The sequence below is a fragment of the Neofelis nebulosa genome, chromosome 9, assembly GCF_028018385.1.
Source record: "Neofelis nebulosa isolate mNeoNeb1 chromosome 9, mNeoNeb1.pri, whole genome shotgun sequence".
Taxonomy (NCBI): domain Eukaryota; kingdom Metazoa; phylum Chordata; class Mammalia; order Carnivora; family Felidae; genus Neofelis; species Neofelis nebulosa.
Window position 1 is genome coordinate 67,763,223 of NC_080790.1, and position 27,200 is coordinate 67,790,422.

Here is a 27,200-nt window from a genome sequence, read left to right on the forward strand (position 1 = left end):
TATAGTAATAGTGATGATGTAATTACACTGGTCACTTACCAATCAGTGTGCATAATCTCATGCTCACTAACCCTTGAGAAGTTGCTATTATCCTGATTTTACAGACAAGGAAACTGAAGTCTAGAGAGGTTAAGTAATTCACCCAAGGTCGCACAAGTCATACATGGTGGAACCAAAATCCAACCCTGCTTTGATCCCAGAGAATGACTATCTCATAGGGCCTCTCCTCTAAAAGTATTATATTTGTCAGTTATGTTCATTTTTATGCAAAACAAAATTGTTTTGTTTATAAATAACACAAAAATATGTCTCATAGCCCACCACTCATTAGAGACCACTCTTAAATTTCTGGTGTATTTTAATTGTCTTTTTTTTTCATTTTCCCATTTATGTAAATTGAATTTCTTTAGTTTATTGATAACAGAAAAAGCAACTGTGAGGGCTTGTATGGTGATTCTGAAATTTGTCTACATTCCAAGGATTAGATTTTCATCTGAAGAAGGTAATTTATCCTGATTTATTCTGGCTTTTTATTGGTGGATTTAAAGGATCATGCCTGGGGAGAAGAGCATTTACTGCAGTTATTTGGAAGGTGTCTGCAGCCTTCTCTCTTCTCTCAGGACTTCTGGGGCATGCCTTGGCTGCCCCTCTGACGTCTGTTTCTGATAAGTGAGTTTCAGTCTCTAACAGCTCTGGGGAATTTTGTCGGCAGAGACCTGGTGAGATCATTTTGCTTTCCGCTGAGTTTCCTTTCTCTGTTTTTTTGGACTGTTCTGATGAGCATGACCCCGGAGCGTTCCGTAATACCTCTGTTCCCGTAGGAACTATTGGCCTACTCCCTGGTTTTATCTCTGTCTGCACAAAAGCTCCATGTCGCTGGAAAGGAAAACAAAGTTGACATTAACCAGGGCACGCAAGTTGCTGGAAGATGCAGCTGGGAACTCAGTTCATGTGTTAGCTCAAGTCCTGGCAAGGCAGGTACTTCTTTCTCTGCCTCTTCATTGGCTGTCATTTGACTCCAAAACCCAAGACAGCGGCATAATCATTATTAGTGAAACTTTTAAATCACTTATAACATAGGGCATGCCAGAAAATAAACGAGAAAGGAAACGCAGAAAGTCAAAGAAGCAGAATCTCATTTCTCATTCTCAACAGTTCTATCAGTTGGATTGTTTAAGACCAGTCATCTCAAATTCATTTCTTGCTCTATAGGGCAACTTGTGGTTCATAGACCTAAGGGTTTGTGACTATATCCCAAATGCCTGTTAGTTTTCAACAAAAGACTTAAGGTGAAATATGAAAACAAACATTTGCAGTTGGAAAAAAATCCAGCAACTATTACATTGCTGTTTGGCTTTGTAAATCTTACATGCATTCCCCTGCCACACCCACACGAGCATATCCAAAAGCTTATCAAACTGCTTTAATATTACCTCAAGTGAATGATTACAATAATTTAAACCAAACTCCAAAGACTGTGATCCAAAATTCTGACATCATTCCTTAGTTTTAACCATGGCATGTTGTTGAGATCTTATCCTATAAGCCATGCTAGTTTGTTTAAATAGACTTTTAGAAAGATGGTTATGACTTGAGAAGGCTTAACATTCTGCCATAAATCTGTCCCATCCTAAAATATTGAATAATTGATTCTGAATACTCACCTTTCCCGGGATGGGCTCATTGGGACTTTTCCTAGCATCGTATTGATGTAAATAAGAGATGTGTTCTATAAAATTCTTTTGAAGTTCTGCTGATGCTTCAGGAGAGGCAAGTGGAACTGAGCGAAAAAAAGATTGTGTGAAGTCAGGACAAAAATTAGATTTGTATGTAGAAATATAATCAATATTCATAATCATGCTTTATCAACAATTGTAATAAAAGTAAATTCTTTTAGGTATGGATAAATATAATGGATGCATCATCCTTTCTCCATGAAAAGAACCAAATCAAAACAATCAACTTAGCCCCATATGTGAATTATTAAATTCTAAAACTAATATTAAATATTACTACTAAAATTCTAAAACTAATATTAATGCAATAATGGCTTTGAAAGTCTGTTAGAGGGGCCCTTGGGTGACTCAGTCAGTTAAGCATCTGACTTCAGCTCAGGTCATGATCTCATGGTTTGTGAGTTCAAGACCCACATTTGGATCTGCGCTGAAGTGCAGAACCTGCCTGGAATTCTCTCTCTCTCCCTTGCTCTCTGCCCCTCCCCCGCCAAAGTAAATAAATAAAACTTAAAAAAAAAAAGTCTTTTAGATATGCTTCTTGCCCAGATACCAACCAAAATTTTAGGAAAAGTGTAAGTACAAATCATTTGTCAACTTATATTTTTACTACTAGAAAGGCTATGAGAAATTTATGCAGTTGTTGTTCCCAACTTAGCACTAACAGAATGAACTGGAAAACCCCAGGGCTGCTGTAGTGGTAGCTGAACACGTGATTCTTTTCATTTCCCATTGACAGACATTCTGAAAACTTGTAAGAGTGTTAAACCTTTTAAAAATCACTTTTAAATAATCTTTCTAGCTGTGTGAATGGTATATAGGGGGTTCATTATATTGGTCTCTCTCTATTTTACATTTTTAATAACTCTTAAAATTCATTTTATTTTTACTTTTAGCACACAAGGTTATAAAAGGGTCACAGCAACTCTCAGTTTAGTGAGGTAAAATTATGTCAAGGAAAAATTAAAAATTTCTCCCTTTTATAAAAAATTGATACATAAGAGTCTATGTACACCTACCACATCTCTGGAATAACATTCAAGAAACTGTTAAAGTGATAGCTACAGGGGGAGGGAATTAGGTGACTCAGGGACAGATGGGGATTCACTTTCACTGTATATACTTCTGTGCTATTTGAATTTTGTATCATATGCATGTGTGTTAACTGTTAAAAAATGAAATTTAATTTTTTAAAAATCTTGCCTTTAAAATTAGGGAGAATATATAAGAAGGAGAAATATGTTAGTAAATTCATACTTATTAAGCATTCATGAATTCAATTCAGAATTCAGACATTGATATAAACTAACTTTACTAGCAGGAATGAGGAGTCTTTAAGTATTTACATATTACATTATATGAAATGGCAATCTTTCCTCATTACCAGGGAAAAACTGCTAACTGATAATATTTTCTTGATTTCTTTTTTTTTAAGTTTATTTTTGAGAGAGAGAGAGAGCGAGAGAGAGAGCGCATGAATGGGGAGGAGCAGAGAGTGAGGGAGAGAAAGAATCCCAAGCAGGCTCCCCACTGTCAGCATGGAGCCCAACGCAGGGCTTAATCCCATGAACCATGAAGTCACATCTTGAGCTGAAATCAAAAGTCAGATGCTCAACCCACTGAGCCAGCCAGGTGCCTCAATTTTCTTGATTTTTAATTGAGGTAAGTTACTCAAAATGCATTTCTTGTTAATCATTACCTTTTTTTTTTTTAGGATTTGTTAGTGCACTAAGGAACAGCAGGTGCCAAAGAGTTATTAAAAATGTGTGGGCAACTATGACATTGAGAAAATTCTAACCATAACTTATACATATTTTTTTCTACCAGTTGGGAAAAGACTACCAGGTTTTGGGTGAATGCCATGGTCCAGCTCACAGAACATTAGTGTTTTTAGAAACATAGTTTGATAACTTCTTGAAAAAAATGAAACAGCTCTAAATTCAGTGATTCATCAGGTGGGGTTAATGGAGTGTCCAAAGCATGGGCTTTGGGATATGATAGACATGTTCTTAAATTCTAGCCCTACCACATTTCCTAGTGGTGTACAAATCACTTACCTTCACTGAAATTCAATTCCCTCCTCTCTAAAATGCAGATAATAATATGATTCCAGAACTGAAAGATGCTGGATCAAATTAGAGAGGGTCTTGTATCTTGATGAAAGAGGAAACCATGAAAGGGAGAAGAAGCAGGACTGATGAACTATCAACTCTGAGAAACCCAAAGGCTTTAGTGGACTGGTGTGAAGGGTTGGTGGCAGCTTGGGATGGATGGTAGGAAGGTCAGGTTTGGGCAAGAGAGAATAAGTGGGGAAGAGGTCTCAAAACCTGCTCTTGACTTCCCCCCACATTGCCTTGGGAAGATCATTGCTTGCCTCAGGGGCAAGAAACTGGTGGCAACTACCTAGCCATCTGTTGTCAACTTAGTAACATTCGAACAGGACAGAAATCCCTCCAGGTAAGGAGCTGATGAAAATGGGTGCATGCTGTCCTCTTAGGCATTTGTTCTGCTACCATTCCCCAGAAACCATCAGTACTGGTAGGGTTGAAAACATTAAGAGATTGTCTTTTCTTGTGATGCCTCTTTATAAGAGTTTAAAGTAAGGGGGGGGGGGAGGTGTGGTGTTCTGACTAGAGAACTGGCCTAGTACAGGGACAGCAAATGGAAATGGTCAAAATTGGTTTTATGGGGTCTGACACTCTCCAGCTTCACCCTCCTTTTCTTTCCTTTAAATTCACTGGGAGGCACACAAAACCAGACCCTAGTCCTTAGACTTTCCCCCCACAGGGCTGTTGACCCCTTGAGGAACATGACCTAAGATAAACTAGACAGACACTATAAAGAAAGACAACAAAATTTAAAACATATATTATATGAGGCAGAGTAATTGGAACTGGTTCTCCAAGAATTTAAAATAAGCATAAAAAATATCCTCAGACACAGAAGGTATTATTATTTTTTTTTTTTAAATTTTTTTTTCAACGTTTTTTTAAATTTATTTTTGGGACAGAGAGACACAGAGGATGAACGGGGGAGGGGCAGAGAGAGAGGGAGACACAGAATCGGAAACAGGCTCCAGGCTCCGAGCTGTCAGCACAGAGCCCGACGCGGGGCTCGAACTCACAGACCGCGAGATCGTGACCTGGCTGAAGTCGGCCGCTTAACCGACTGCGCCACCCAGGCGCCCCCACAGAAGGTATTATTAATATGAAGCAAGAAGAGGTCAATAAAAAGAATCATGTAAATATCAGAAATCAAAGAAAATGTAATAGCTAAATTAAAAAAGATGTGATCAATAAAGACTCATGAACTAGAAAGACGAACTCTCCCAAAGGTAGCAGCAAAGGATAAAGAAATTAAAATATAAAAGAATGGATGGTAGAATTCAGGAGACCTAAGTAAAGAAACGGAAGGAAACAGTTAAAGAAATAATGATGATAGGGGTACCTGGATGGCTCAGTCGGTGCAGCATGTGACTCTTGATCTCAGGTCATGAGTTCAAGCCCCACATTGGAGCCTATTTTTAAAAAATGATAAATATCCAAGAATTAAAGAAAGACCAAAGACCTCAGGTTGAAAGGGCTCACAAATTACCAAGCAGCATGGCAGGTCCAGGAATAAGTTGAAGCAAGTGAGACCCATGGGATGTAAAATTGAAGGAGGCATTTGCATAGTCCTGGGACTGAGTCCCTCATCAAGTTTTGCTCCCTGGGTCTCTCATTTGCCTCACTCTCCTCCCAATCCTGTGGGGTACATAAGGAAAAACTCACATCCAAGACCCTTTATAGAGAAATATAAGGTTATCTGGGGCAAAGAAAATTCTAAATGCTTTGAAAAAGAGAAGGTAGATTACTTACAAAGGAGGAAAAGGCAGATCTATATTAAAATTCACAGCAACAATCTTGGACACAAGATAATAATTAATATTTTTAAAATGTTAAAGGGAAAAGAATTTCAAGCCTAGAATTTTTATATCCAACCAACCAGTCATTCAACTGTGAAGCCAAAATAAAAAAATATTGGGAGGCAAGTAAGTCCTCAGACTATTTCCCCATAAAACAGATCAACCTCAAAAAATTCCAAGAGGAAGAACTCAAATAAGAATAGAAATAAATCAAGGAGAGTACATAAGATAGAAGAAAATAACAAATTTTTTTATTTCTTTAAAAAGACATGGACTAAATAACAAAAAAAAAATAAGTATATCCATAACAACTCAGAACTAAAATTCTACTGTTTATTAACATATTAATGGAGATACTGGAGAATATTATATATATATATATATATATATATATATATATATATATATATATATATGAAAAAAGTAGTAAAATGATTGCAAAAGAAGAGTAAAAACTGTCATTATTTGTAGGTAACATGATTACCTGAATAGATAAACCACTAGAATCAACAAAGTATGAGAGTAAGAATATGGGAAGGTAAGCAGTTAAGTGTATAAAAATCAAAACCATAATCTACTAGATAAGAAAACAAAAAATATGTTCTCTGTGGGAACAAAAACTGAACAATATCAAGGTTTTAGAAACTAACAACTAACTTGCAAGACATCCACACAGAAAAAAAATTTAACTCTCTTAAAGACATAAAAATAGAACTGAATAGGGGTGCCTGGGTGGCTCAGTTGGTTAAGTGTCCAACTTCGGCTCAGGTCATGATCTCACAGTTTGTGAGTTCAAGCCCTGCATGGGGCTTTGTGCTGACAGCTCAGAGCCTGGAGCCTGCTTTGGAGTCTGTGTCTCCCTCTCTTTCTGCTCCTCCCCTGCTTGTGCATCCTCTCTCTCTCAAAAATAAATAAACATTAAAAAAAATTTTTTTAGAAAGTCTGAAGAGACTTTCCCACTCTGTTAGATAGGATGAGATAGTAGGTTACTATAAAAGTGACCATTTTCCTAAATTACTCTATAATGTCAACACAACCCAATCAAAATTCTACCTGGATAGTTTGAAGAATGTCATAAATTCCAAAGTTTAAATGGAAAAATAAAAGTCCATAAATAGAGAGGTCAATTTTGAAAAGGAAAAGCAAAGAATGGGTATTTTCCTGATCATATATTAAGACAAGCTAAAAAATCAGAAAATTAAAATACATTAGTACTGATCCAAGTCCTAAAAATTAACCAAAGGAACATAATGGAGAGCTCAGAGGCAGACCCATAAGAGAACCATAACATACAAGTAAGGAAGTCCAAAGCAACAAGGAAAACATGGATTGCTTAGTAGATGGCATCCAGGATACTTCTCCATGGAGAAAAATGGAATATCTCTTCTATTTAACACTGCACATAAAGACAGACTCTAGGATTAAAGACATATTTATGGAAGGTAAAATTATAAAAGCAAGGAAGAAAATGTAGAATATTTTTGTGACTTAAAGATAGGAAAACTCTTCATAAATACCCAATGCACAATCCAGAGATGAAAAGTTGATAAAACTTGATTACATAAAGGTTTAGGACTCCTGTTCAGTGAACAGCATGCCAGACAAAAATAATAAATAGTGGAAACATTTTTAACCCAAACACTGAAAGGTATAGGACATCAGTGGGAATGGCAGAATAAGAGCCTTTGAAAAGCTGCTCCTCCATAATAGCAATGAGAACTCTGACAAAAAGAATCAAAATAAACTTCTCAGAACTCTGGAAATTATGGGCATCTGTGTGGCTCAGTTGGTTAAGCTTCTGACTCTGGGTTTAAGCTGAGGTCATGATCTCATGGTTCGTGGGTTTGAGCCCCACAACAGACTCTGCACTGACAGTGCAGAACCTGCTTGGGATTCAATCTCTCCACCCCTCCCCTGCATGTACTCTCTCTCTCTCAAAATAAATAAATAAACTTAAGATGAAAAAACTCTGGAAATTAACCAAAAGCTCACAACAACGCAAGGAGTATTTATTTAAGAAAAGTGACATTTTAACTTACCCAGTTTTCGTGCTTCTCTCCCCACCTCTACAGAACCCTTAAAAACAAAGACCCTTGGGGCGCCTGGGTGGCTCAGTCGGTTAAGTGTCCGACTTCGGCTCAGGTCATGATCTCACGGTCCGTGAGTTTGAGCCCCGCGTCAGGCTCTGTGCTGACAGCCCAGAGTCTGGAGCCTGCTTTGGATTCTGTGTCTCCCTCTCTCTCTGCCCCTCCCCTGTTCATGCTCTGCCTCTCTCTGTCTCAAAGATAAATAAACGTTAAAAAAAAAAAAAGAGCCTTGCAATGACAGTGAAACAATATTTAAAAATTAAAGGCTTGGGGCGCCTGGGTGGCTCAGTCAGTTAAGCATCCGACTTCAGCTCAGGTCACGATCTCAAGGTCCGTGAGTTCAAGCCCCTCGTCGGGCTCTGGGCTGATGGCTCGGAACCTGGAGCCTGCTTCCGATTCTGTGTCTCCCTCTCTCTCTGCCCCTCCCCCGTTCATGCTCTGTCTCTATCTGTCTCAAAAATAAATAAACGTTAAAAAAAATTTAAAAAAAAATTAAAGGCTTAAGGAAAGAAATATTTTTCATTTGTAGTATTAAATCTGGGATATTAATTTAAATCATAAGTAACTATAAATAACTCTTTCTATATACAAAGTCCCCTTTTAAATATTAAAAATCTTATCCTGAAACATATTACTCTCAAAGGATTAACAACTGGATTTCCTGCAGATTTGATGTAACAATAGGATCCAGAAGACAATGGAATAATATCCTCCAAGTACAAAAGGTAAATAACCACAAACCCAAAATTGTATACCCAGCTCTACTTTCGCTCATTAGAGTGAGGGCAATTTAAAGACATTTTCTGACAAAAGAAGAGTGAAGAGTTGGCTACTCCTATACTATCATGGGAAGAACAATTTAGGGATGTTGTGGTGGTCTGTTATATAGATAGCCGTAGTTTATTGGTCTCCCATTACTCATATCCTGGTACAGTCCCCTTCTTGTGGATGTGGGCTGGACTTGTGATTAGGTTTAACCAACAGGACGTGGCAAAAGTAACACTCTGCCAGTTCTAGGCATAAATCTTAAGAAAGCCTTTCAGCTTCTGTTTCTGCATTTTTGAAAACCTTGAGCTGCTATGTAAGAAGTTCAGCTACCCTACTGGAGAACCCACATGGAGAGACCACATGTAGAAAGAGAGGCCTGGTCATTCCAGCCTCCTAACTGAATCTAGTCCTTAGATGACCTGCCAACTTAATGCAGCCACAGCAGTGCCCACCACCAAGATGAGCCAAAGAATTGCCCAGCTGAGCCTAGCCCAGATTACAGAATCATGAGTAAATAAAATGATGGTTGTCTGAGACAACTAAATTTGGGGGTGACTTATTATGCAATTAAGCAACAGAAATACTTCAGAAGGAAGTCAATTAAGTCAATTATAATGACTTATCTTTTAAGTGGTGATCTAGAACCTCTCAGAATCTCAAAAATAACAACTTAAAAAAAAACACTTCTTTATGGGGACTAATAAATAAAGGGAGAGGAAAGGAATCTGAGCTATCAGAGAAATTCCTTACCCAGACGTTATATCTATTAAAATTAGACATAACTACCATATGAATTTATGCATATATATGAGACTTTTAAACAAACCAACAATAGTAAAGAACATCTAAGTAGGAAAACATCAAAGAAGATATTCAAGTTCTTAGTGGTTATTCTACTTCAGAATTCAAATTGAACCCAAAGTAATTATTTAAAAGAAGCCTTGTTATATGAGGATTACGAAACATAAGGCAAAGTCCATGAAGAATGTTTGAAATCCCCTCTCTGTTTCTTGGAAACTTGATCTAATTAAAATAGAAAATTTCTAAACAAGGATCCACAAAACAAGTTGGTGTCTAGCCATCTATATTTTATCAACAAAGCCAAGATTTATTCAAACACACAACTTAATCCTTGTATTGGTGGGAATGTAGCAGCTTTTACTTTGAGAAATCTTAACTTTTTGTGTCTGCTTAAAAAACATTCATCAGTAATATTTTTCTATCAGAAACTCCATTCTTCTAAATGGTATTTATTTTGATCTTATATAAAAATATTATTAATGTAAAAAATAACACTATAGATGTTCAAAATACAGTGAAAAAAACTTGAATGTATCTATGGCAAGAAATCATTAAGCTACACCTTGGGACAAATAAAGCAACGCAAAATAAATCCTACTTTAGAAAATTATTTTTAATAATAATCTGAATTTCAATTAAGAAAAACATTAAAATAGCAAACGGTTGATAAACAGCCAAAGTTTCATTTAAGTGTAAATGACTTCCTTCACAAATTATATCAGCCTTTCCAACTGATAAAGTTTTATTACAAAAAACCCAAAGTGAACACTTATTCTTACAGGGACTCAGATATGATGGAGCATAGCCGTTTGTTGAAATGACCATGGATGGCAGCCAGGAAATTGTGTGGTAGTATAAGAATAAAGGGCACTTTCATTATCAGCACCAGATGACATTGCTGAAATGCCAAAGACCAAGCGTAATTAAGTGGGCTGATGGAACAGAATGACCAGGAGATGACTTTTAATTGGTATTATGCATGTTTACATACACATTTTCTATGTCCGTATGCATTTATATATACATATATATATGCATATATATGCATGCATATATATACATATATATATGCAAATCTGGGTTATACAAACTGGTATATATACACATTTTAAAATGCTAAACTAAAATATTTTCTTTTAAAAACCCTTTTCACTAGTACCCAAACACCATCTAAAATATGAATAAATTGCAGGCCTATATTATAGTGTGTATGTTAGTTTAAATTACAGTATGTCTTTAGTTTAATCTGTTGAATAGTATGTAATTATCATTAATCAATAAACATTTGTTGTGTCTGGGTATCGTACTATGATCTGGGAAACAGTAAAGAATTTGGCAATGAGAAATACCAATAAAAGAACTGAGAAACAGAAGAATGAGGAATAGGAGGGGGGTGGTGAAGGGAGAGGGAGGGTGGGGAAAGGGAAAAGAGAGACTTCCACACCTGTTTTCAAAGCTAAATTCCAACTAAACACATAACTTAGTACAATGCAAAATTAATAATAGAAATAGCTTCCTTTGTTGTCTAGTATGTACCAACATAGCACATAGTACGTTGTGGTAGGCGCTTCACATATTTTTATTTCTCATAACAATCCTGCAAAGTAGGGATTATTATTCCCACTTCATGAACTGAGTAAATAAAATGATGAAATTTAAGTAATGAGTCTACAATTAAACCACTGTAAGTGCTAAATCAGTATTAAATTCTAAGAGAGTGACTGTTGGATGATGCTAAAGTGACCATGATTTCCAGTTAAACATGGCAAATTCAAAATGTGCATTTCCCCCTATTTCCTCCCCAAACACCAGTACAATGATAGTAGAGACATTTAAAGAGCTTCAATCCTTCGAAAAAAAGAGAACCAAAGAAGAACAAAGATCTTAACAAATTTGGAAGCCGGAAAGCAGATGGTTAAGTGGCAGTTAACTTGAGTAGACCACAACAAGCTGGAAACTAAGTGCTTATGGGGATGGGGTGGGGTCCCAGTAAGGCTCGGAAAATGCAGGTATTAGATATTTCAAGGGCAGGGATCACGGGATGTGGTACAAGGTGAAGTTGCAAAGAGAGGACTATCTGAGAAATTTCCAGATTTTTTGTTCCCCTCTCCAGGGAGAGATTTGGAGGATTCCACTCTGGGAAAATAGACTGGCTTGGCAGAACAGAACCACAGGTACTGACGTTGGGGGCATCTCTTATGAAATGGCTGGGCCTTGCCTGGTCATTCTAGAACAAAGCCTAGCTCTCTGGTAACATCTTCTACCATGTCCCATACTGAACCAGAGTAGAAGCAACCACTCCTTATGAGAAAGAACAGGACTTGACTGGTTACTTAACCAAAAAAGTTAAAACAAAGACTCCTAGAAAATTATAAATACCAAACTTAGATACTAGTTATTCTCACCAGTTCATTCACATTTTTGTTGGAATGCCAATGCATTTCCTTTGCAGAAGTATCCATTGACTGGAATTGAACTTTGTGTTTCTGTCACAAACCACATCACTAATATATCCTTTCTAGTTTGTTTCTTTAAAACAGATTGGAAAGTTAAAGACACATTTGAAATGAAATGTGTACAGAATCCTTTAAGATTTTAAAAAATTTACTCCAGCTCCTCTTATTTATAGTGATTTTGTCTACACCTAATTAGCACTTGCAAAAGTTAGGGACCTTTTGGCAAGCCTTTCCAAAGTATTCAACTTTGAGTGTTTTATAGAAAGTCTTCTAGTACTCAGATTTTGATTTATAAGAATATTAAATTATGGAAATACAATAACAAGTACACAGGCATAAATTGGTTTAGAAACAACCATGACTTTTAGAGAACATTTTCTGCCTCCTTGGCCTGAGTTACATGCCCCTTCTCAAAATCCCCCATCATGATGTCATGAGCAATAGGAGACAGACTGATTCCATAGATTAGACTGACAGGTAGGCCATGGTGAGGAATTTGAAATTGATTCTACAAACCATGAGAAGTAACTGGAGGATCTAAGGGAGGAAAGTGATATCATGAGTGTTTTTAAAAGATCCTTCTAACAATGGTGGGGAAAACATTTTGGAGGAGAAAGAGAGGAAGCAGGGAAACAGAAGCTGTACGACATTGGTAAGAAGATTTGGAGTGTATTTTGGAGATAGAGGTGCCAAGATTTGCTGATGGATTGGATAGAGAGAGTAGAGAGTTTGGGGATGACTCCTAGGTTATCAAAACTTGAGGGGGAATAGAAGTGGGATTTATTGAAAAGATAGGTTTGAAGGGAGAAAATGAATGATTCTATTCTAGCCATCGTAAGTTTGAAAGGAGATGAGCTATCCAAGAAAGGATGTTAGGTGGGTGGCTAGATAGGAGTTCAAAGTTCAGCAGAAAGGCCAGAGCTAGAGAGATAAATTTGTTCTAGTTCTTTTGACTTCAACCTTAAACTTCTGTTCCTTGATTCACCCGTTTAGGATAGTATCTTGAATACTCATGTTAAATAACATATTAGCACCTTTCTCTTATACTTCCCATCTTCTATCAACTGGATATGTGCTTTTCTTGGTAAGGCTAATAACACAATTCTGTTCTGTAACCACATTTAGTATTTCCATATTCTGTCTATATGATGCTAAAAGCTGAAAACTATGAAATAGTGTTTATGATATAATTATGTGAATTTTGTTCACTTAAGGGCCAAATATTGAGCTAGGACTACATTTCTTTCTCAGTGCGTTCAATACCTGGTGCCACTTGAAAAAGAATGGTTGTAGTATCAGTGTGAAATAAATCCTCTTTCCTAAGGAAAAAAATCTTTTCCCCTGAAAACTTTGAAGACCTAAATTCTGTTGTGCTTTTGCATCAGTGCTGCTTAATTCCATACTTATTTCTTAGATGGTGACTTATTTTTCTTTCTCTTTATCGGAACGGATAGAATCTTCTTTTTATAGTTGTTGCTTTTCAATTTCATAGCGGTGTATAGTTTGTATCTTTTTCCTCTTCATACTTGGAAGCACTCTCTAGACTCTTCCAATGCCTCTCTTTTATATGGGGAAATTTTCCTATTGAGTCCAAATTGAATTCCAAATTGAGTTCAAATAGCAGTTATTTGCTATGTAACCTTCGACAATTTATCTAAACCCTGTGCTTGCTTTCTTCTCTGAAAATTGAGAGTATTAATAATATTACCATACTAATATATTCCAGAGGGCTGGTATGAGAATTGAATGAGGAAATATTTAGAAAGTTCCATAAAGTGCCTGGCAAATAGGAAGTACTCAATGAATGTTATGTGTTGATAATTATCTCCACTTTCATTTTTTATTCTTTGCTTTTCTGGAGCTCCAGAAAAGTTGGACCTCCCAGACTGATACTCCATTTTACTTTTATTCTCTCATATTTTTCTTATTTTGTTGTTGTTGCTGTGGTTGTTTTATGCTCTGTGATAATTCCTTGACTTTACCCTGTAAACATTAAAAGAATAATTTTGCATAATTGTACTTTGTCTGTCCATTCTTAAACTAAGACTAGGATAGGAGATCAACTTGAATTACAAAAAAAAAAATAACTGGTGTGGTAGTTGACATCTGGCTTAGACATTGGGCTCAACTAGTCTTAATGTTGGCATAGAGAAGAGTGTTCACGACTGGAGTGGTTATTTAAAAGACAGACTTTTGGGGTTCCTGGATGGCTGAGTTGATTAAGTATCCAACTTAGGCTCAGGTCATGATCTCACAGTTTGTGGATTTGAGCCCCGCGTCAGCTCTGTGCAGATAGCACAGATCCTTGGAGCCTGCTTCGGATTCTGTGTCTCCCTCTCTCTCTCTGCTCCTCTCCCACTCATGCTCTGTCTCTTCTCAAAAATAAATAAAAACATTTAAATTTTTAAAAAATAAATAAATAAAAGATAGACTTTTAAGTAACCCTTGGACTGTCCCCTTCCCCCTTCATTCTTGCCTTCTGCTATGCCTGTTGACTGAGCCTACAGCTACTTTGGGGTTTTGTCAGGCAGATTGGCTCTTTGCTGCATTTCCCTCTATATTTTCTAAGCTATTGCTTCTTTGCTCTCTTTAATCTATCAGCAAGTTTTCATTCCTTCCCACACCACAGAAAGTTCTTCTTTCCATTCTCTTCATCTTTATGGGTTGATTGCTTTGTTGTCATTGAATAGACTCTTGGGAGGTGGGAGACTTAGATTTTTGTGTTCAGTCTGCCATCTTGAATCAGAAGTGAAAACTTCATTACCTTTCTAAAGGACAGACCATGTTACAGATTATCTAACAGTTCTCTCCATTAACTACCACCCTTGAGGTGGAAATCATGCTGAATATGACTATTTTCCAATATCCTGACCTTCAGTCTATCTGCCCTTTGTATCTTAACTACACTGGCCAGATCACAGAGGCTAAAATAGGCCTGTTGACTACTAAAAGTAATCCTTTGTTGTCTACTGTCATGTTCAGAAAATTATTTGAAGTTTAGCTTATGAACTTTTATATTGTTTTGACTTGGTCTTGCATTTCTTTAACATTTACTAAATCTACTTCAGCAGTAGAGATGACTAAGACATATGGTAGGAAACAGATACCACTTGACTAAATGTGAAAGATTTAGGTTATTGTTATGATACTGTCAGGTAAATAACTTTTATATCTGACAATGTTTTAGTGGTCCATGTTAATAGTATTTCCTACAATGTGTGGTGGGATACTAGTCCTGTGAAATAATCTCTTGGAAAAAGAGTGAGGTGGTCAGTAAGTGGGGAAAACATAGCATTCTTTATTCTTTTTCTTGGAATGAATGCATTATGCTTATGTTTACAATAAGAGTTTTAAGAGTTCTGTGGTTTAAAAAGATCTGTTCAACTTTATAAATTTAGTTTTTGCCTCCACAGCAGTCATCTCTACACGTGTTGGGTTTTTCTTTCATTTAGTTTTGTTCAGGAGGTGCCAGTACATGTAATGCATTTTAACTTGAGAGCAGAATAACCTCAGAGAGTGGGAAAGAGGTTTTATCATAGCTAACCTTACCTATTCCACAAGAAGGCTTTTGCAACTTGCTGTGTTTGACTGGCAAAACCAATGGACATGTTGGTTTTTGAAAGTCACTCCTCTGGGTGCTCTTAGTGTCATAAGGTGGTTGGAAAGGGTGTTCCATTGCTTTACTGTGTGACCACCAGTCACCCTTTAAGGGAAAAAAATTGGAAACACAAAATTGGATACTGTAGAACATTTTCATGTGCTGCTTGATATCTGTGAATATTTAGTAATTCAATCCAATAAGCTTTTGGATATTCTAGTACGAAATGGAATTCTGAAATCTAGGAATAAGTATATTTTTTCAAGGACTTAAATTTTTAAATGGTACTTAAAAGTGAATTATCATGTACTTTTAGCTAAAATATAGCTACTAAATTCTTAAGGTACCTTCTATCAACAGATGGAGTGGTAAAAATCAACCAAGTAGTTATATTTCTATATGTTGTACTACCATTTTATTATATATATGTATATACATGTGTATATATGATTTAATCTAAAAATTATGTTCTATACTTTTCATTATGAAAGTACAAATAATGTATTATCATCTAAGATGGTGGTTTTCATAGTTTTTAGTCTGTGATCAACAGCATGAAATATACCTCATATCATATAAGAGCACACAATGCATACACATACATAAAACTAAGTTTTACAAGACAACACTTATTCTTACTATATGCTTGACTATTTCTCTATTTTATCGTTTGTCTCTTCTATTTCATTTCACGATGCTAGTTGCAACCCACATTGATTTATAATTCACTAATGCCTCAGTTTGAAAAAAACTTTGTTCAAAGGAAAAATACCTCCAATGTTACTGAATTTTTGATGGTAAAACCTGCCTTAGGTACCCAGGAAAGGGAGAATTGATCGATTCTCCGTTAGTACATATTACAATCTGATCTCTTAGAAGTTGTGAAAACAGTGAGGGGAACCGTTACTCCACTTAATGCTAACTAAATATGTATTTTTTAAATCTAGTTGATCAGTTAGACCCGAGACAACCTTGAGAGAAAACAACTGTGACAACCAGGAGTTCTTGGATATTATTAGACAACAAAAGTAACTTTGGGTATAATCAGACACCTACCTTGGGCTTTGAGGAAAGAGATCAGGCTTTTAAAAAATCAACCATGATGTTATAGTCAGAGGCTTTAAAAATATGATTCAAGGGGGATGAATATGAGATTCAAATAAGTAAAATTCTGACAGTGCAATTGAAGCTACATTGATATAAAAAGTAAGAGGCATTTGAAAACATCTATCTGGCTCCATAGGGAGTCAGCTCCCAGCTTAGTTTCTAAAAAGACAGGCATGTGTAAAAGAGGTACACAGTATCAAATTTTAAAAAATAATAATTTCATGGAGTCAACTTGTCAGGAGATTGTCAAGAAGCTTAGATAGAAGAAATTCATGAAATATGCTAAAGGCAGCAAAAAATAGGGTTTTCTGTGAGAAAAATAATCTGTTACATCAAAAAAATCACAGAAGGACTAAGAATTTGGAGAAGAGTACACAGTTCAGAACTGAAAGTCAGAGCTACTCAACTTTAGGTTCTTCGTTAAGTGAATTATCCTCAAACTGAAAAAGACAGGATGAACGGGGACCTAAGAGGGAACTGAGCCCTGACTAATTAAAGAGAGAGCTAGACCTCCCTTGGCAACTTTAAATGAGTGCCGGTTTTTAGGCCAATAACAAATTGTAACCAGGGGTAATGAATAAGATTGCAGAGATCAAAGAAATTTAGGAAGTAGGGAATTTTGGAGACTAGGAGAGATGGGCTAATACCTCATTTTTCAGAAAGAGCTGAAAGGTGAATTATCAAAAATAAGACTACTTGATGTCGATCCTGGGAATTCTAGAACAGATTACTAAACAGATGGTGTCTTCTCACTATCTGGCTGAAAATAGTCACATCTAACTGTTGTCAGAATGCCTGCTTCTTGCAGCCCTCCTCCACTGCACAATTATCATAGTGCTTATTATGCCCCGAGGTCTAAAATTTATAGGCCTTCTCTCCCTTAGCCTTGTCACGATTCTGCAAGTAGATATACCCACTTTACAGATGAGAAAACTTTTGGGAGATTAACTTCCCCAAAGTGTATCCCTAGCAGGCAGCACAGCTGTCCAAGTCAGACCCCTGCCCCCATCTCTGCATGCCTCTAACTTCTGTGCTACACTGCTTTATCAAATCTTCTGTAGAGGGGTGCCTGGGTGGCTCAGTCAGTAGAGCGTGCAACTCTTGATTTTGGCACGGGTCATGATCCGAGGGTCGTGGGATCAAGCCCTGCATAGGGCTCTGTGCTGAGAATGGAACCTGCTTAAGATTCTCCCTCTGCCCCTCCATTGCATGTGCACTCTAATGCGCTCCCTCTCTCTCGCTCTAAAAAAAAAAAAAAAAAAAAAAAAGCTGTAGCATGCAAAGCCAGATAAGCACACACCTACCTAACTTATTTGAGAAGTGACAATGTAACAATAAAGAGATTTTAAGTAAGTATCTTGAGAAAGATCTTCTGTAAAAAGGTTTTAAGGAGCACACTGTGTATTATCTTCTTTTGTTGATCAGGAATTTATTTTACTAACACCCAGGTTACTGGATAACTGACTCTGGGAAAAACAAACTGCTAGGACATGCCTGGAAGCATTCAATCATTTCTTGAACAAGAGTATAATGCAAAAGTTCTCCTTAAAGCATGAACTTTAGAACTTTGCCAAAATGGTCTCTTTAGTTTCACAAAATATAAAGCAAAGAATGAACAATGGCTCCCAAAGTGTGACTGATGATTTGAAGACCTCAGAGTTGGTGGAGGTATTCTGATTAGTGTCATAAATTGGATGAATCTTCACTTCAGCAGAAGGAAATCCTACAGTTCAAAAAAATGCTGTTTTTCTCTTTTCTATTTCTGGAGAGCCTGCCCTTTGCCTGAAAAGTCTGGTTTGTTCCTGGAAGAGAGAGAGTGTGTATGGGCCCATGCACATGTGCATACCATTTTGGTCCAACATTTGCTCATAAGAGATTATAAGATTAAAGGGATAGGTGGAAGCTTGTTTTTTTCCCCCCTTTGCCTCACGCTGAAGTAAAAGACTAATAAAAATTTACTGCTCTGTGGACCATCACTTGAAATGGATGGTGAGGGGTTGACATGAGTTATTTATGATGAAACAAGGCAAACCAGGAAAAATCCTCTACTGTGATTGCTTTGTCTGAACTTCAGGGGTCAGTCCATCTTTTGTGGATTGCGGAAGGGGTTTTGCCTAATAGGATAGCTGCTGTCAGTTCAAAACTTTGAATACAGAGAAAGGAGGATGTCTTCCCTTCTAGCCCAAGGCCTGCCTCCTTTGCCGCCCCAGGATCACAGTCATTGGAGCTCCATGGTAAGGAGACATCTGGAGATTCCCGAGGAGAGGGCTCCCATTAATCCCCACCCCTGGAAGGCCTGTTGGCCATTACACTGTGAGCTCCTTAGCCACATTGGAAACCAATGTGGGACAATCTTTGTTATATTACTGCTATCCCTAAGCCTTCAGAAGTGCATTAGGAGACACTAATTACTTTTCATTCTTTGGGAAATTAAGGGAGAATCTTTGGGGAAGAAGCAGTAAAAGCAATGGGGGCACCCTGGAGAAGCCGGTTAAGAGAATGCAAGAGGTGCGGAGCAGACCTCCACGGCAGCAGTGTGGCAAAGATGGCTGCTCATAAGAGATCACAAAATCGCGCTTCATGGGTTCCTAGGGAAATGCAGACTTCGGACAGCAGCTTTTAGAGCATCACACGCTTTCTTGGTAGAGTTCAATGGCTTTAACAAAATGAAGTGCTATGGGAAACACTGGGAGTTACACCGTAGCTATGCTCTTCTCCATTTTGCTGTGGAGACCCGGAGTGCTGACAATACCTCTTTTTAAGCAGGTCATGTCACCGATAAAAGTTATTCCTGAATTGTGTTTTTGGGATACCAGTTCTGTTAGCGTATTAATAGGTGTTATGTACGAGATTCCAAAGTTAGATAAATTAGGGAAATATTGGGAGAAGTAAAGTTAAATAAGTTTATCACAGGATTTCTTAGAGCCTTTATGTACAAATGTGATTTGTAAAGTTTTAAGATCTAAAAATTCAGCTTTTCCAAAATGTATTTGACTTTGGAATTTTATTTTGTTGAGTACATAGGCAGGGCTAATGCTCTGAAACATAAACTTTGAAAATAATAACTAGCATAATCTCTTAAAATACCAATACATATATTTTTAATGTTTATCTTTTGAGAGACAGAGACAGAGCGTGAGCGGGGGGAGGGAAAGACAGAGAGGGAGACACAGAATCTGAAGCAGGCTCCAGGCTGTTAGCTGTCAGCACAGAGCCCGACGTGGGGCTCGAACTCCAGAACTGTGAGATCATGACCTGAGCCGAAGTCGGACGCTTAACTGACTGAGCTACCAAGGGCCACTAAAATACCAATATTTAAAAACACAAGACCACCAAACTGTTTTCTTTGAAAGAGATTGAGCCACAGCTCCTTTTTACTTTTTCTGGCAGCTCCAATTTTATGTCCCTAGGTCAAACTGTGTGATTGTTTCATTTAAATATCTTGTAAATAAGTAAAATCAACCAACCTGGTGTTAGGTTCGTAAGATATTATCTTAGCAAAATGCATAAGCCAGCAGTCCATTTAAACATTAGGCAACTTTATTTTCTTCATCTTTGTTTTAAAGCCAGTACTACTACGAACCAGTTAATTAAAAACAAACAAAAAACAGCTAACCTTTAAGAAGAAACTTGTCATCTTAAATAAAGGAACAAAGTGTACAGATCTGTGAAACGAGCATTACTCAAGTATGTGGAATTGAGTACACTTAAGGTTCTTGTTCTGTTTTTTAAATAGGACCATTGCCTTCACTCCATGCCCAAATCACATTCACTCTTCATTCTGGGATGCACCTTCATTCTTCCTTTGTACCTCCTCACTCATACCCAGGGGCAGTCTTTCCTATGAATCCTCTTCCTTCCTTTAACGCTACCTCTACCCTCTCTTACAGGCCTCTGACTCATGTAGCCTTTAGCACCAAATAACAAGAATCCTAATACTCTGCTACTCTGTTGCCCAATCTTGACAGCAGCTTCCAAGACACCTACAAATTAGGAGTAAGAGAAAAGTAGTTGGATTAATTTTTGAGATTTTTACATTTTATATCTCTCTTCTCAAACTGACTTCTTTTCTTAGTACCTCCAAGGTAAGGATGGGTTCAGTTAACAGCTGGCTTTTAATTCAGCCCTGAATAAAAAAGCTCAGGAGAGTCTTTCATTAACTTTGTAAGAAACATGGGAACTTCACTAACCTGGATTTACGCACTAGACTTATTTCCCCAGTGTAGGCCTGGACTATCAATATCTTTAAATCCCAAATTGCTTGTTTATAAAACAAAATAGCCTTAAAACTGCCCATGTAAAGATTTACTACATGACATTAAAGCATATTTGACTACAGAAATTCCTGCCCCAAGAAGATCTCCCATTCACATACAGTGTCCTGGCATGCCATGTATTTGATGTTACAGAGGTGAAGACAGGTCATTAAAAGAAATCTCCATTTAAATTGTAAGTTAAATCACAACTGCATATAAACTTAAATGACAAAAGGAACTTTGCAGGTATGATGTTTAGCTTTCCCAAATTAAACATTTTGGGAAGAGGACATTACCAGGATTATCTAGGTGGGCCCTATGTAATCACAAGGATCTTTGGAAGAAGGAGGCAGGAGAATCAGAGAGATTTGAAGATGCCATGCTACTGGCTTTGAAGAGGAAGGGGCCACGAGCCAAGGAATGCAGGCAGCTTCTAGAAGCTGGAAAAGGCAAGGAACTGGATTTTCCCTTAGGTCTTCCAGAAGGAACCGGCCCTGCTTATAGCCAATGAGACTAAATTTGGACTTCTGAGCTCAAGAAATGTTGAGAATAAACTGGTGTTGCTTTAAACTAGTGTTTAAATTTGTGGTAATCTGTAACATCAGTAACAGAAACTAATACAAAAAATTATACCTCAACAAGCCTAACTTTAAAGAAAAAAGATAATGGAATATATTTAGTATAACAGTGAATAAAAGTGTGTTTTGACTAAACCAACAGTCCAGGGTCAGAAACACAACTGTAACATTGTAATGTATCTCAGATATCTTCATTTACTTCTTTGTGGTATGTTATCCAATAGTACCTCTTAGAAACTATCACACAGATTAAAGTATATAACTTATATAAACACTTAGCTCATCCCTAGCACTTCATACACTTTAAATAAATGGTAGCTATTTTATACAGAGTATCATGGGAAATTTTTATCTTAGAATATGTGACACAAATACAATATTATCGATTTCTTCAGTATCTGCCAAGCACTACTAAGTAGCTATAATCTGACCCAATCTAGAAAAACAATTATTTGGATTCCTTCCTTATTTATATATTGTTTGTATGTGACAATTATCTGTAAGAATAGTCCCAGGTTACTGCTTTTAACTACTGGATTATAAGAAGTATTAGTCTGAGCTATGTCACATCCTTTACGTAGTCTGTGACTAAATTATTCTGCAAAACAGCTTCTGACTCTAAATCTGTATTTGTATATAAGGAACATCCATCCAACCTGTTTTTCTGGCCCTTTTTGGGGATCTATGTAAGGAACTGGTTCATTCAATGTTCTTGCATTTGTATGAATGAATTTTGCATAATATACACGTCCTCTCCCGACACATGGTTTTGAACGGTGTACACTTTTCCCGGGTTTTTCGTCATATTTGATTTCTTCTTTTTTTTCAGTTACATACTCTATACCAGCATCTTCTATTTTTTTATGCTGTCTGAAAAACAGAATTAAATAGTAAATAATTTATCCCAGTGAGCATTTCCATACTGTGTCGTAACTGTATAAAATAAAATTTAAATATATTTCGAGTATCAGTCAAGACAACTTAGGTTTTATTAATAGTTATAAGGGAGTATTAAAATATGGACGGGTATCTTTTCATTTCAGTTCATGTAAGAGATAAAGGGATTTGTGTTATTAATGATTATTCATAACAATATACCAGTGCAGCATACAGACTTGGATTTGCTTGGAGTAAAGAATGAATAGTGATTTGATAACGTTATAGATCATGTTTGCAGTTTCATTCATGTAGCTAAGTTACATGCTAATCTTAATTCATCTTCTTTAAAAGTTACTTAGTAAAAATCAGTTACCCAGACAAGGACAGCTTTTTAACTTTAAAAGTTCACTTGGCAAACCTATAAAAGCTACAAATGACCACTATAATTTATCTTTTCAGGAAAAGAGCACTGTATAGAGATCAGATCAGTCAATTCAATCTCATCACTTTTTGCTTTTAATAACTACACTGGTACCAAAAAAATGAACGTTATTGAATTTTTAAATGTTAAAAAATGTTTAGAAAGAATTTATAGAATTTTTCTCCTTTGAAATAAAGAGTGATAGACATTATAAAAGGCAGTAATTTAAAATCTCACATACTGGGAAAATAAATGGTAAGGATGAAATAGATGAATGTGAATACTTTTTTACATAAAAGCATTTAAACTCAAAGCCCTGACCCATGGAAGATGAATAAATAGGATTCCAAACTTATAGAGAAAGTCAGTAATTCTGCTTAGTCTTGGCCCTTAAAATATAACCTCTACCTTAACTTCAAACCAAGGCTGGGTCCATCTTTTCAGTTAAAATCCCCAGATGAAGAGGTACTTGGGTGGCTCAGTTGGTTGAACTTCGGACTCTTGATTTCAGCTCAGGTTATGACCTCACAGTTGGTGGGACTGAGCCCCGGGTGGTGGGGCTGCATGCTGACAGTGTAGAGCCTGCTTGGGATTCTCTCTCTCTGTCTCTCTCTCTCTCTCTCAAAAATAAATAAACTAAAAAACAAAAACAAAAACAAAACACCAAATAGCTTTACATTGCATTTACAGTGAATATTACTTCCTTATCATAGCTCTGAGGCCATGTGACCCAGCTCCCCAACTAATCTCTTCAAAGGCACTCAGACCTCTCTCCCCTCCCTTCTCCAGAGGGCCCGCCTACTTTCAGTTCTTGGAAGCACAAGTTTTCCCCCCTCAGGGCATTTGCACACACTCTCCCCTCTGCCTGGGCAGCTCTTTCCCAGCTCCCTGCAGGACTGGTCCATTATCAATCAGGTCTCAGCTTATGAGCCATCTCCTCAGAAGATTTTCCTAGATTTCCTGCTTCCTGCCCTATGTAGTCTCTATTTTAGTACTTTCTTTCATAACACAATTTATAATTTATGTACCTAGATTTTTATTTGTTTGTGGTAAGCACTATAAATATCCTTTACTAGTCAGTAAGCTCCATGAAGGTGAAAAGACTGTTTCATTCATCATTGCATAGCCACCTATGAGGGGAAGCATCCTGTTCATCACAGGTAAATGGACTGCCATGATAATATTTGCATATTTTTGGTGCATCTGTATTTTGTTTTATTTTTGATGTTTATTTATTTATTTTGAGAGAGAGAGAAGGAGATAGAATTCCAAGCAGGCTCAGAGCCTGACTCGGCTTGATTCTAGGAACCAAGTGATCATGACCTGAGCCAAAACCAAGAGTCCGATGCCTAACCGAATGAGCCACCCAGGCGCCCCAACTGGAACTGTTTTTCAGTCTGGCTGAGTGTAGCTGTATACTCCCAACCCCCACTCCAATACACATACAAACAATATTCAGCACCCTTGGATTCTAGTTCCCTGAATCCCAACAAAAATTGCCCTCTTTAAAGGGTCTGGAAAAATTGATTACTGATAAAGTGTAAATAATTTATAAGGCTTTTTCTATTACCTTTCCAGAGACAGAAGTATTTGTTTAAAGGTCATGATTGATTTATTATAGACTTCTGATGTCAGTTTTTTTCTATCTGCTTCTCATGGTTGTAACTCAGCAGTACACCTGTATCGCCATCAGGTCCTTGAACAAAGGACTGTGGCTACATGCTTACATATGTATGCATTCGTTCAATTAAAGTATTTGTGATGTGAGTAGCTATAGATTAACACATAAACATGAACTATATGATTTTGTAGTAATTTCTTACCAGAAGGAAACACAAAAACACTAATGGGCAGTGAAGAAAGACCTGGGTTGGAATCCCAACTCTGCCATTTACTATCTGAGCTTTGGTTTCCTCATTTGCATGGTAAGGGAAAGAATACCTATTAGGAGAGATGTGACAATAACGTTGAATAAGTCATTCTTTCAACAGGTATTTATTGACTTACGTGCTGTTCACAGCACTGAGGATAAAGGAATAACAAAACAAAACTTCCTGCCCTCACAGAGCTTACATTCTAGTGAGGGAAGGCAGATGAGAAAGCAAATAAGTAAAACATACAGTCTTTTAGATGGCATTAAGTGCTAAGGACACCAGTAAAGCAGGGAATGGGGAAAAGGAGTGTATGTATGTGGGAGAGAGCCTGCATTTTTAGACAGGGTGGAGGCTGCATTATGAAGGTGGCAACTGAAAAAAGGAAAGAGGGGAACAAGCTAAGAGGATATTTGAGGAAGAGCATTCTAGCAGAGTGAACTGTAATGCCAAAATACTGCAGCAGAAGCACCTGTCCTTCTCGAAGGTGGTGCTTCTCGAAGTGTGGTCTCAGGAGTAGCTGTATTGACATAAATTGTTACCTTGTTAGAAGTACAAATTCACTGGCCCCATCCCAACCTGAGGCAGGTTTCCTGGGAAACTGTTTTAACCAGCTCTCCAGGAGATTCTTATATAGGTTAAAGTTTGGGAACCATTGTTTAGTGACAAACATAGAGCAAATACTCCTGGCTCCATGTCATATTAAGCTGTAACACCTTGGTCAATAGTTTTCAGAATCTATGGTACATCAGAATCACCTGGAGGTCTTGTTAAATTCCAGATTGTTGTGCTCAACCCCAAATTTCAGATTCAGTAAGTCTGTGGTGGGGAGCCTGCAAGGATATACTTTAAAAAATTTTTTTAAATGTTTTTATTTATTTTTGAGACAGAGCATGAGCAGGAAAGGGGCAGAGAGAGAGGGAGACACAGAATCCGAAGCAGGCTCCAGGCTCTGAGCTGTCAGCACACAGCCCAATGTGGGGCTCGAATTCACAGACGGTTGAGATCATGACCTGAGCGGAAGTCAGACGCTTAACGACTGAGCCACCCAGGTGCCCCTAGGATATGCATTTCTAATCGCTTCTCAGTTGATGCTGATGTGGCTGGAGGACCACACTTGAGAATCACTGCAGATGACAGCATGGAGGCCTATGTGCTGGAGCAGACTGGAGTCAGAGGATAAGCAGCAGAGAAGACCAAATAAAGGAAGAGGGGCAGTTGTGCAGGTCCCATAGGCTACAGCAGAGGCCTTAGCTTTCACTCTGCAATGGCCAATGGAGAAGAGTGATCTAACTTGGCGTTGTAAGAAAGACCAGACTACTGTGTTGAGGGCGCTGCAGAGGCAAGGAGAGCAGCAGAGACATTACAACATCCCGGTAAGAGATGCTAGCAGTAGTTGGGCCAGGGTGGGGATGATAGTGGAGGTGGTGGATTCTGGATATATCTTAAAGATAAAGCCTACAGGATTTGCTAATAATTTAGTTGTGGGGTATGAGAAGGAGTGGATGATTCGACAGGACTTGAAGAATTTTAGGCTAGGTAATGCATGTAAGGTGCCTGACACACAGTGGGTGCCCAGTAAACAGCGTGTTTTAAAAAGTATCACTGTCAACGCTCAACTACTAGAAAGGAGAGGTAGGATGGAAGAGGAAAAGCTTTGATGGCCTGAGAACCACCCCCCCCCCAACCCCCTTCGGGTCTCACTTCACCGTCCCCTAAGGAGGGAAATATTTTTTGTAAGGGGAAATAGAAAACCAAACCCCAGCACTTACTGCCGCTTATCCTCCTTTCCCTCCATGGGCTCCCACGGCCTGACACGAGGCAGCGAGGAGCCTCACGCGAAGATCAGGCACTAAGCCCTGCTAGGAAAGAGGTGCGTGGAGCGCCGCGACTGTGACTCCCGTGTTGCTAAGCGACGGCGGCCTCCAGGCTCTAGGCCTCCGAAAGCGGCGTGGGGGCGGAGCCGGAGCGCGCAGGCGCAGTAACCCGGCTCGGCTCCGCAAACTAGCGGGTGCGACTGCTTGGCTCGGTCGGGGCTGCTGGCCAGGTCTCTGGGCGGCCTTTCCGGACACGCCCCAGGCAGGACGTTTTGTATTTGAACTTGGTCTTTGCTATCGGGCAGAGCAGGGTGTTTAGTAAGGCCCACCCTGTCCTTGGGGATCGGGAAGGGCGGTTCCCAGAGCCTCCCCGTGGCCCTTGGCTCTGATGCCGGAGACTGCACCGCCTGCGTCCCCGCCGAGCCCCGCAGGAGGCCTCCCCGGCGTTGCCCACGTCTGCCGGAGCTGGCTCCAAAAGTGCACGCAGGCAAGGGAGAAACTTGTTTACGTGAACCGTTAAATACTGTGCAAGTCATGATTCGCTGTTGTGGGCTGACTAGTCTTTGCTTGAGAAAGCTTGGCTGTCGCTCTTCTCCGTGATTTCTGGCAAATCTTCCTTCACCGACCCGGCAGCAAGCATTAAAATAGAGCAAGGGAACACTCAACTCCTGCAAATGAGGCTCCCCGCGGTGTATGCATCTGCTCCCAGCCTGAGTGGGGTTCAGAATCCCACTCTGAACTCAGCGGAGGGGGCTGTAGGCTATGGCAGCAGGTTGGATTAGGGATGAGTAGCACTTATCCAAAAAGAGCAAGTTCCTGGGAAGAGCAGTTGATGACTTGGGTCCACCTTCTGGCCCCGGATTTTCTTACCTCATTTCACCATTGCTTCCCAGTTTCCACTACCAGAGCCAAAAGTCTTTGGCA

At 38.3% G+C, this 27,200-nt stretch overlaps 1 protein-coding gene across 2 annotated transcripts; it reads right to left on the minus strand.

The window, feature by feature from the left end:
• Window positions 1-502: 502 nt before the first annotated feature.
• On the minus strand, window positions 503-26,363 carry C9H2orf73 (chromosome 9 C2orf73 homolog). Of its 2 annotated transcripts, XM_058684104.1 has the most exons (5): window positions 26,232-26,363; window positions 21,945-22,158; window positions 15,299-15,452; window positions 1,665-1,780; window positions 503-876 (listed from the first exon to the last, which is right to left on the minus strand). In XM_058684104.1, exons 1-5 carry the CDS (start codon window positions 26,255-26,257, stop codon window positions 508-510), a joined length of 879 nt encoding a protein of 292 aa, XP_058540087.1. In that variant the 5' UTR covers window positions 26,258-26,363; the 3' UTR covers window positions 503-507. The 2 variants fall into 2 exon arrangements, with proteins under 2 accessions (XP_058540087.1, XP_058540088.1); XM_058684105.1 differs by lacking the exon at window positions 21,945-22,158 and having other exon boundaries at window positions 26,232-26,307.
• Window positions 26,364-27,200: the final 837 nt, after the last annotated feature.